Source organism: Lacerta agilis, chromosome 2 (assembly GCF_009819535.1).
Source record: "Lacerta agilis isolate rLacAgi1 chromosome 2, rLacAgi1.pri, whole genome shotgun sequence".
In the NCBI taxonomy this organism is placed as follows: Eukaryota; Metazoa; Chordata; class Lepidosauria; order Squamata; family Lacertidae; genus Lacerta; species Lacerta agilis.
In genome coordinates this window covers 64247898-64259775 of record NC_046313.1, presented here as the reverse complement: position 1 = coordinate 64259775, position 11878 = coordinate 64247898, and the positions used below count along the sequence as shown (strand labels likewise).

General features: G+C 43.3%; 1 protein-coding gene across 1 annotated transcript; it reads right to left on the bottom strand.

Moving 5' to 3' along the window:
• Positions 1-5803: 5803 nt before the first annotated feature.
• LOC117041516 (trypsin inhibitor ClTI-1-like) lies at positions 5804-10940 on the bottom strand. The gene is made up of 4 exons (XM_033140393.1): positions 10815-10940; positions 10060-10100; positions 8656-8765; positions 5804-5995 (listed from the first exon to the last, which is right to left on the bottom strand). Exons 1-4 carry the CDS (start codon positions 10867-10869, stop codon positions 5950-5952), a joined length of 252 nt encoding a protein of 83 aa, XP_032996284.1. The 5' UTR covers positions 10870-10940; the 3' UTR covers positions 5804-5949.
• Between the last annotated feature and the right edge of the window lie 938 nt (positions 10941-11878).

Here is an 11878-nt window from a genome sequence, read left to right as displayed (position 1 = left end):
AAATTGACAAATCAGTCAGGGTCCATCTTGGTTTCCAGACACCATGTTGAGCTTACAAGTGCCGGCAGATGCACAAAATCTTGTTTAGTCTTGCATGCTGAATGCATCTGACATGGATGCTGTGGGAAGAAAATAAATGGGAAATGTTGGCAGAGCTCCCTTCCGTCTGCCTTCCATGACTATAGAGGGGTCATTTGTATTCCAAGCAGCAAGGAATATATATATATTCCTTTTTTGGGAAAGAGACATACAATGAGATTTGCATTGCAATCCAATTTATGGACAGCAGTACAGAGATGAAGCCAAGAATGCCAAGTTCTATCCTAATGTGGCTCTTTGAGATTTTTGTTAGTGATGCTTGCTGCCCATTACATATTGTGGTTATTGTAAGTAAGGCAATTTTGTTGTGATGCTCAAGATAAAGAGGTCATCTGCATTTCTCCACTGGCTTTGGGGGGCTCACCTGTTGACACAGGCATGCCCTTGGCTGACCCATGCCAGAGACGTACCCAAGCTTCCCTTGCAAGCCCACCACAACTCATTCCCATTCCCCACCCCTTCCTGTCCCAAACTTGCCTGGCCATGCCAGGAAGGACAGGAAGGCTTGTGGTGGGTCCTCCGTGACACCTTAATAGGGGCTCCGTGGCAAGTCCTCTCCACTGCCAGTAGGTAAGTCAATAAGAAAGCTCCATCTGCATCGTATTTGATCTGCAATGGCTCCTTCATGTATTGCCAAGTCACCACTTAATACCCCTGTGATGGAACGATTAAAACCCCATTGCCATTTGTTCCAATTCAGCACTAAAGAGTGGGTTTTCCCAGAGGAAAGTGGCCAGGCAAAGTGTGGATGAGCTGTGATTTCAGTAAAGCCTCGAATCCCTTTGTGTGCTGAGGCCCTGTTAAAAGTTTAATTATAGCCCCTCTGTTACAATGCAGATGCTTCTTTTCATGAGTAGTAGCTGAACAAGCGAAAATGTTAGAGGGGATAGAGACTGAAGGGTGAAATCTGCTGCTTCCTAAAAGCAGCGACAAGCTCCTTCACCCCCCTTTCCTAATTGCATCGTTCAAATTGCATTCAAAGCCATCCTACACAATAATTTTCAGAATTGCTGCCTGTGGAAGGAAGGCAGGATGAGAGGCTGGGGTGACTCAGACAAAACGAGAGGCAACTTCCATTCCTTCAACCATAATTCTCCTACTTTTCCCCTCCATTTAATGTGCCAGCTCAGTGGCATTGTGAGTTACATTACACTGATACCAAGAAAGAAGCCCATCTGTCCAGAAAACAGTAAAGCAAGTTCCTTGCTGGGAGTCGAGACTGGGGTTGCAATTATTGAGGACACTTACTAGGAAGGAAGCCCCACTGAACACACTCAGATTTTCTTTGGAGCAGGGATAGAAAACCCCTAGCCTGGGTATCTAATCTGCTTCCCCCCATAACATGCTGCTTTGGATGGCGACAAAAAGTGGAGGGAATAGAAATCCTGCACTGGGTTAGACAGAATATTTTCAGTCTTTCCACTCAGGCCAGCACCCAGATTTGCTCATCTGCTGCACAAAGAACCTGAAGAAAGGGGGCGCTGTGCACCTGTGTGTGTCCTGCGCTTGCATGTACCATAATAATAATAATAATAATAATAATAATAATAATAATAATAATAATAAATATTTAGTTTTCTTTCCACTCTTGGAAGCTTCCAGCAAATTAAAACATCAAACACAGTAAAACATATAAAAAACTTCCCTAAACTGGACTGCCTTCAGATATCTTCTGAAAGTCAAATAGTTTTTTATCTCCTTGACATCTGATGGGAGGGTGTTCCACAGGGCGGGTGCCACTACCAAGAAGGCCCTCTGCCTCATTCCCTGTAACCTCACTTCTTGGAGTGAGGGAACTGCCAGAAGACCCTCTGAGAGCTGGATCTCAGTGTCCAGGCTGGATGATGGGGGGTGGGATGGGGTGGAGATGCTCCTGCATGACAATGTGGGGTAGCCACACCCATCATTGGTTTGTGCCCTCTAGAGGCTTGGCCAAGACTGAAAGTGGCCTCAGGCCCAAAGGTTTGACCACCTCTGCTTTAGGGTAAGCACGCATTAGATTGTGCAATTGGTTCTTACACAAAGGGGAAGCAAGCCTGAAGGAAAAGGCAACAGAGTGCCCTTGGGTGTCACTTTGTGGGTGTTACTTCTCTTAAGTGTGGGCCCTCTTTGCAGATAATTGTACCCCACTCAAGACATAATGAATGTCCAGGGTTTCACACCCATCACTCATCGCAGCTGGAAACCCCTCTAGTCATTAATTTGAAGAAGATGTGGAGAAAAAGCAAGGTCTGTGTCCATTGACCCACCACAACCAGACTATACAGCTCATGCACAGAAGGCATGCCTGCCAAGGGGAAAGCTGCCAAATGCACACCAACTCTTCCAGTCTCCTGAAACCTGTTTTCTGCCACATGGGGAGTGCCTTTGCCAGTTCAGCAGGGAGAAGAACAGGGAAGAAGAGCCATTAGAGAAGGTGATGGGAAGGGGAATGAGGGCAGTAGCTCCATTCTCCCTCCCTCCCTCCCTCCTTCCCTCCCTCCGCATAGGCTTAATTGCACAGAGGCCAACGGAAGCTGCAGCTTCTGCGTTTTGAGGTTTGTATGTGGCGGCATAAGATTCATCCACTTGATTACAGGTGATTGCTTACAAGGTTCAGAAAGTCCCTGTGATCCTCTGTAGAGACTTTTCCTTTGGAACAAGGAGCTGCAACGGAGAGCAGAAAGGAGAAAGATCCATGGCGCCAGTCACCTTCTCCTTGTGCAACACTGGCCTATTCAGTGCAACCTCTTGTTGTAGTTTGGAAGTTAAGGGCAATGAAGTTGCAGAATGTTAATGATGAACCGATTATCAGTTGTGGACATCTTGCTTGCGGATAAGATCTGAAATTTTGATTTCTGTGTACAAGTCAAAGCTGCATCTCTTGCATGCTTGCTAATACATGACCTTGTTTCTTGGGTAAAGGGGATTTATTCCTGTTGATACATTAGCACATTCTTGCTTGTTTTAAAGTCAAACTTTGAGCCTGAACTTCATTCTTTAGTATCCAATTTTGGCAAGCCACCCTTTTTAAAGAGTGATAGCAAGAAACGTGGCTGAAGCTAGCTGTCATGCTGGCAAATGCTGAGGATTCCAGAGTTATTTTGGGAATAGTGGCTACTTCACACTGAAACTGGTACGATGCAGACCCTGTGTGAATAACAAGTCTTGACACAGTAGAGCCTTGTATGAGAGAGAGAAGCTCAGCATCTTCATCACCTGAAGACCATTGGCCATGCAGACTGGGACTGATGGGGTTTTTGTCCAGCAACATCAGGTTGAGCACCAGGCTGTGGAAGGCTGTGCTAAGATGATGGAGGTTTGTTAAAACTCAGCTACATAACTTGGCTTTCAAGCCATTCATTACAAAAACCATCCTTTGCATGCATCATGGTGCAGCTGTCTCATATATGGTTGTAGTCAACTAAGTCTTACTAAGAGTAGACACATTGGAATGAATTAATCAGAGTTAGCCATGTCCATTAACCCCAATGGGTCTACTCTGAGTAGGACTAGGGATGAATACCACCCATGGTTTTCCGTATGTTAGAACAAAACCTTTGCAATCAAAATATGGATTCCAAACAACAACGGCCAAGCTTTCTTGTCACAAAATCTGAAATTGCTGTCTAAATGTACAAAATGGATAGTTGAAACATAGGCATTTAAACATTTCGCACTCAGTTTGCAGAGTGCTCTTTGCTCATGCTATTTTGCATTTTCATTTTTATAAATCGTTCAGCCACAGTCACGCCCACCAGGAAAACAGCACAAGCAAAAACGATACAGTTTCACCTCTTAAGTCATGGGAGCAACAATAGGAAGAAGGAAAGATTGTGGTCAATTCAGAGTGGATCTGGCTCAAGGCTCAACCAAGCTCCATGCAGAACAATTGCAATGGCTAACAGACAGAAAAGGGGTCTGTTATTGTGTTACTAAACACTCTGTGAGCTTAGCAGGAGGTCTTCACCTATGTCACACGTGACTAAATTTTCAGCCTGTTATCCCCTAATCTCTCATTTTGGTTTATCCCAGGGATGGGGAACACCCTTCCCACCTAGACTTCTCTGTTTGGTTCTTCTAGCTTCCCTGTTGTCATGGCATTGGAGTCAGAGTTCTTCAGGAAATGAGCTTGAAGACTGAATCAGTAGGACAGTGGCATGCAGGGCTTCCACCCCAAGAACAATTTCTTGGAGAATGTTTGGCAGATGTGTGAATTGGCTGCAGTTCTTCCAAATGTACATATATTTAACACACAGCCCTCCAGATGCATTTCAGTATCACCTGTTAAGCACTAACCTGCCTGGTTTTTTGTTGTCATGGGACATTAATGTTTGTTTCCCCGCACTGTGAAGATGCTGGAAGGAACTTCAAATGCTGCTTTCAGGTTTTATCAGCTCTGAAGCTTTGTAATACATGGGCACCACCTGCTGGTCAAACAGTATGTTCCTTTGATTCAGGCTGTTCAATTCCTTTTATTTCCTGCCTTGCAAAAAGTTTGTTCATGTTCAAATGCTGAGTAAGTCTGACTCAGCACAATGCATGCAAAGTGTATGATATGAAGCATATCAAGTACTTCCAGTTGGTTGCATTGCTGCTGTGTACAGGGAGATAGAGGGGCAAGGAGGAGGTTGGTGCAGTGCAAACCAGCTGGCAGGAACACTGAATGGGCTCTGCCAGTACATTTGCACCACATCAGACTCACTGCCACCTCGTTCCTCCCCCTTTTCCTCCCCGTAAACAGTGGCGACCCAACTGACCAGAGGTCACCTGAGTGGTGGCGCTCCATCTGCTACTGATATAAAGATGGCCATGTTGCTCTTTGGTTCTGGCTGCCAGGAACCTGTGGGTTTTGTTGAAAGTGTGGTGAGGCAGAATTGGGCTGCAAGCCTATCTTTATTTTCTTAAACCATGAGTGCTGCAGCCAGTGGTTTTTCTTTCTTTCTTTTATTCCCAGCGGTATTACCCGACGTCTCATCATCTCAGAGGGACTTAGCTTGCAATCTGCATCTTGAAACTCATTCTGTCAGCAAGACCTCATGGCTATAACAACCAGCCTAATTTTATTACTCCCATTTTGTCACATGACTACCTCCTTTGTGTAACATCTTGCCTAATGAAGAGTTCTGGGGAATTTTTGTATTTGGGGAATGGGTGGGTTTGTCCTAATGAAGGTATTGTCCAACTCCAGGCTTCTCTTCGCAAATTCAACTGACATCAGCTGTGATGGGTTCGGGGCACCAGTTAAAAGCATATTTATTCACCCAGACTGTTGGTTAAGCTGGATGTGGAATTGGGCAGCTTGCTGTCTTGTTCAATGACTGTAGATGATGATCTTCTCTTTATTGGTTTTATGCAACTGGTTTTATTGTTTATTACCTGCTTAATTTTTTATATTGCAGCCTGTTCTGGGATTAATGAAGAGCAGGCTATGAATTATTCAAGTGAAGAAACAACATTTTCTTTTATGGCAGTAAATAAATGGAAAACATCTCACCAGATGGTGTGGGCAGCCCATTCCAGTTCTGTTGTGATTACAGACAAACGCTATGAAATATAGCCATCTAATTCATACAGTACCTCCTGCGTGCAGTTCCATATACAAAGAGGACTTGGCAGAAAATGTGTGTGCAAACTCTTCTGTCATATAGTTCAGTAGAAGAGTGTTGCTTATTTCACTTGCCAAAAACTACCCATCAAGAACAAATACAATGACCAAACCAGGTTGCTGCAATGCTGTTGTTTTATTGACAATAAAATCTGGAAAATAGTAATAACAAGCAGTTATTAACTCTTCGCATCTTCATCAGAAAAAGCTAGAAAGCCCACTCCTAAATTCTTCAGTAAAAAAATGATGCATGTTCAGCACTCTCAGCAAGTTCCAGCCTTCTTAATTTTGACTTGTACATTCTTTTGCCTGCAAAAAAGGTATAAAACATACTGATTAGTATCTTTCATTTCCCAGGTCAAAGTTGAGATGTTGCCAAATCATGCCTTGTGAGAATCTGAGCATATGTATTTCAGATAGACATTGCTAGGGCCAGAGCTAATGCATTTGTGTGATAATACGTTTTGACACCTGCTAGTGTTCAGGGCATGGACAACTTAACAGAGATAGAATTTTACAATTTGGGCAGGATCTCAGTTGCCAAGTCCTCATGAAAATTCACCAGCATTTGTGTGCAAGTTATGCATACCTTCCCCCCCCCCCCCCGCCACACACTTTGGAGCTAGAGAACTGCATTTCAAAATTCAGAGTACTGTGGCTTTCACAGGAGAACTGTGTTTCCGCTTGTGGTTTTTGAGAAATTCAAATTACCGGTAGGTAGATTCACCTAAAGCAGGGGTCCCCAAACTAAGGCCTGGGGGCTGGATGCAGTCAAATCGCCTTCTAAATGCGGCCCGTGGACAGTCTGATAATCAGTGTGTTTTTACATGAGTAGAATGTGTCCTTTTATTTAAAATGCACCTCTGGGTTATTTGTGGGGCATAGGAATTCATCCATTTTCCCCCCAAAATGTAATCCGGCCCCCAACAATTTCTGAGGGGCAGTGGACTGGCCCCCTTCTGAAAAAGTTTGCTGACCCCTGACCTAAAGTGTCAATGAAACCAACTTTCCCCCCCATCCTTATCCTTATTACTCACACATGCAAATTCCTGTTGAAGTATCAATACTGAAAGTGACATATGCACAGGCATACATGGAGCTACTGCCTGCACAGTCTCTGAAACAGTGAAAAGGCTCTTAAGGCAGACTTTCACTTTCTCTGTGTCAAATAAGGCCTGCCAACTAACCGGGGGAAAAAGACCTTGCTGTCCTGTTCCTTTAAGAGCAGCTACATGTTCAGAATTCACTAGATGAAACACTTCACATTCTTGAGAAAGAGGGAGGGGGAGACATTGATTTGGATCCTAAGGTGCCTTTCCAGTCATAGAATGAGTCCTTCTGTGAATAGAAGGGATTTGGATTTCGTTCCTGCTAATTCCGGGATGTGGAATACGTGGCCGTCCAAATGCTTTGGGCTCCAGCTCCCATCAACCCCCAGTCACCATGGCCAATGGCCAGGGATGATGGGGAGTGTCATCCAATAACATCTGGATAGCCATCCAATCCCTGTTCTAATGGAAAAGGGGAGACTGTTTTTGTTGATTCCCACATCTTTGCAGTTCCTGGTCCACCTTCCATACTGCTTTGGAACCTCTCACAACCACCCATGCAGGAGAAAGGAGTGCAAATTTTCAGAAGGTGAGTGTGGAACGTGACAATTGGGTTTGTAGGTGCCAGTAATACCCTTTCTACTGGGCAGAACCCCAGCTTATTGTCACCTGCTCATGTTGCACATCAGTTTTTTGCTTAACAGCTACAGAGGCTGGTTGAAAAGTTAGCAACTTTCTGCTTTCTTGCTAGAAATGTGACAGCATAGAGGCAGAAACGAAAGTCAACTCTACACCATGCACATACAGCACACATTTAAAACACATGATGTCCCTTGCAAAGAATGCTGGAAACTGTCGTTTCCCTCTCACAGAGAGCTGCTGTTCTCAGCACCCTTAGCAAAGCACAGTTCCCAGGATTCTTTGAAGAGCAAGTCCTCTGCTATAAATACGTGTCGGATATGCATTAAGTGTATGGTGTGGATCTGCCTCTGCTGTTGGAACAAGCTCCCCTCAATCTCCAATTTCTGTTCCTTACGATGCTTCTTCAGAACTATCATTTCCACCTTGCTATTGGGACTAAAAATACTAGGAGAACCTAGCCCAGAGATGGAAGGAAGGAGAAGTACCAACAAGAGAAGAATGGCAGACAAAACTGATGGAGTGTGCAGAGATGGTGAAACTGATGGGGAAGATCAGAAATCAGGAAGATCAATTATTTTTAAAAGACTGCAGTAAATTCTTAATTTATTTAAAAGACCACTGTAAACAGTTAAAATTATTGGCAGGGATGTAATGTGGAATTAAATGTGGTAACTATAGATATCTAACAGATGGATAAAGGAAAAGGATGCAGAATACAAAAAATCTTAAATATGGAATCCATGGAGGGAGGGAAGGAGCTCCGAAGGTTCCAAAGAACCTTTTGTTTTAATGTTTGAAATGGTTAAAGTTAAAATGTATAAAATCATTTAAAACCAATAAAAAATGTTATATAAAAAATACTATGAAAACCTAAGTGAGTTAGGCTGCCATCAAGGCTGCATTGGCCAGCTAGCCCACCTTTAGCAGGACCTATTTAAAGAGGATAATCTAGCACCACTCCATATACCAAAGCAAGTAGCAATTTAAAGTATTTGAATTACTTTATGACTGATATATATGTTGCGGCTCTGTTTTGGAGTGTGGGTGTGGGTAATCTTTATGATGTGAGATTTGTACCTTTTCTCTTCACAGGAGGGGTGACCATACAGATTGAAAGGAGAGATTTGAAGGTATCTCACTTACTATTTCTTTCCCTGTGGGACCTACTGGCACTCCTATCTACTTAAAATGAAGAGAAGGCTTCAAAGATGGCCAAAGGTCTGAAGAAAACATGTTCCTTTGAAGAAACTAGGTGGTAAAGGAAAAACAGATACTCACTGATTTGTACTGCACAAGGTACACTCATTGGGATAGGTCACTTGGTCAGTGCCACAGACGGGATCGAAAATTTTAGGGCATCCTGGTGTTTCATAACGTTCGCAGGCTGGCTGTAGAATAAAAGCTGTACAGTTCAGTATCTGGAACAGCAACAATCTTCTAAACATATTCCTCAAAGTTGGTGCAAGACATTTTGCTTACTTGAGACACAGTGACAAAGGGCGCCACTCTCCCCACATCAAGCCATAGTACCCATGAACAGTACCCGAGGCAAGAAAATCTCACAGCCACCTTCCCCCTTTCTGGCAGTAAAAATCCAAGAACAATACATTTGCTCCCCTTTCATGACAGCCAAAATCAACTCCTCATGCTGCCTAATGGTAGAGCCAGTCCTAGTATTCTTTAATGGAGGATGATATTGAAGAATGAAGATACTGGAGAATGAAGGTTGACTTGGGGAAGCAGAGTGAAAGAATGGCATAGAAATTTAGACATTAGCGTTTCTGATAGCTACAGAAGCATTGTATGCTATGGCATTTGTTTCCCAGTAAAAGCGGCTGCCTTTTGCAGTTATCAATCCTGGTTTGTTTGGCATGAGTTTCTTTACTGCAGCCTTCCTCAACCTGTTACCGTCAAGATAATGTTGGACCTCAACTCTCATCAGCCCCAGCCAGCATGCTTAGTAAAATATATGTGTGGCTAGTTTATAGAAGCAGTGGGGAATATTTTTCCACTCATAGGACCATATTCATTAATAGGGGATGCATGCCAGGGGCGCGTAGGGCCAGAGCTAAAAGTGAGCAGGGCAATGGATGAGACTCTGGCATCTGTGCAGTTGACTAATTTCCCTATATGTGAATGATGGTTCCTCACCATCCAGGGCAGCCAAGAGGCATTGTCACAGTTTAGCACTCAAAGAGGGAGTAGAGCAGGGCCAATGAGGGGCATAGTCTGGGGATGGGCTTAGAGTAAGTCTAATAAATTCTTTTTTTTAAAAAAAGAGTAAGTCCTGGGGACCAGATATAAAGGCCTGGGGGGTCACATCCAACCCCAGGTCTTAGGTTCTCCACTCCTGGTTTATTGGTAAGGAAATATACAGAGAAACGTAGCTAGGTGATTTCAGTGCACTGCTCTTGAAGGCAATGACAGAAGGTTTGGATTGCCTGAATTTCAGCTCAGTACTCAGGGCAGCCATTTTGTGCTGTTATCCATGACACTTTTATTAATATATGTGTACTAGCACCTCATTTTCTACCCACCAAAAGGGGAAAGCACTGTCAGTACCTGACACGTTGTATTGTACTGACTTCTTCTATGTGGCAATACTGCATTTGCCATATATCGGTGGGGTAAAATTTCACCAAAGCAGGATGCACTGCACTTAAATAATCAAGACACCATTACCTCTCTTGCCTCACCGTTGCCACCATCAGTTTCTGCATTGCCTAAAAATGCGAGAAAAAACATTATTAATTAGAAATCCACTCTACTTCTAGCAGAGCCTGTAACCTCGGCTGGTTGTATTATAGCTGCATGAAATCAATCTAATTTTTTTTAACAACAACAACATTTAAACATTTAACAAAAATACATTCATTTGACAAGGGTGCAAATTTCAAAGGCAGATCTAGGGGAACGTGACCTGTTCAGTCACACTGGGTGTGGAGCGGGGGGAGGGGGGCAGCAGGTGCCATGATATGAAGTTCAATGGAAAGCGAGAGGCAAGGGGGCAGATTTTGGCTTCACACAGGATGCCACTGAGATTTGAGGTGTCAAGGTCTGCTGCTGCATATTTAGACCTTAAAAATAGAATACGGGCAATCTTTAAATCTTGGATTTTTAAAAAATAACATTTAATTTTGACTAATATATACGTTTTGGTGAAGCAATTTCCTGTGATATAATGCGTTTTTGTATGTTATTTTCACAATTGTGTTTCCTTTAATGGAAACTACCACAGTATATGAATTTTACACCCATTACCTGACTGGAGCACGGCAATACAAAATCTGGAGAAGATCTAATACGTAGATCTGGTTCCTTTTTAGTTCTCATCAAAGTCACTTTTTTTCAGGAGAGTATAGGAAATCGACTGAACAATTACACTGGGAATTTTAGCATCTGCAAGGAAAAAGACGTGAATTTTATGTAGCCCTTACCTGAGGAACAGAAGATCCCCACTGCAAGGAGAAGGAATACGCTAGTTACTCTCATTGTAGAGCTGCTTGTTGACGTTAAAAGAACAATCCTTTTGAGGAAGCTATGTCTCAAGATTCCAGAAGAAACTTTTCTATATGACCTGTTTGTGGCACCTCAGACTCCCCCTCCTCCTTGACGTCATTGTCCAAAGAAGCGTGCGCAAAGGGAAAGGTATTTTTGAAGGGAAAGAGGGTGGCGAAGTAATAGCCAACACAGCACAAACCACATGAGATAATTTGTCCTGGTGGGTTCAGAGATCTGTGTTGTCACAGAACTAGATGCTAGAAATCATGAATGCCAGGACACTTTAAGGAGCATATTCATATACAAGCCGCCACTTTTGAATGCCACAATAAGTAATTCAGACTATTATCTGTTGACTCTGCTTCATATCTCTAGTCTTGCCATAAACACATGCTGTAAGATTGAAAGGAACTATATTTTACTGCTCTGTTTTATTGTCAACAGTTTATATGGCAGCTTTCTATTGACTCACCCAAGGCCATATTAAAACAGTAGCAAATGACTAACAGCATTGGCAAGATTAAATATTAATAGTTCTGATAACCGTGACCAGCCAAGGTGTTCTTTGACATGTTTACTGTATTTTTGTAGACAGAGAGAATGCTCTTCTCAGGGCCAGTACCACCATGAGACAACCACCTCACGTGGCAGGTGCAAAAGGCATAAGGAGCCAGCAGAGCTGTGTGTGACATTTGGCCTTCTCTTCGGCCCCTAATTTAGCCTACTGCCCTGAGATGCAGTGATAGGCGCTGTCCCATTACCAGTGTTGAAGAAAGCATTTCTCAAACCTGGGTCCTCAGCTGTTCTTGGACTACAACTCCCATCACCCCTAGCTAGCAGGACCAGGGGTTAGGGATGATGGGAGTTGTAGTGCATGAACAGCTGGGAACCCAAGTTTGAGAAACACTGATAGGCCCCCATCTTCACAATACATTTAAAGCACTATCATACTACTTTACACAGTCACAGCTTCCCCCCAAAGAATCCTGGGAACTGTAGT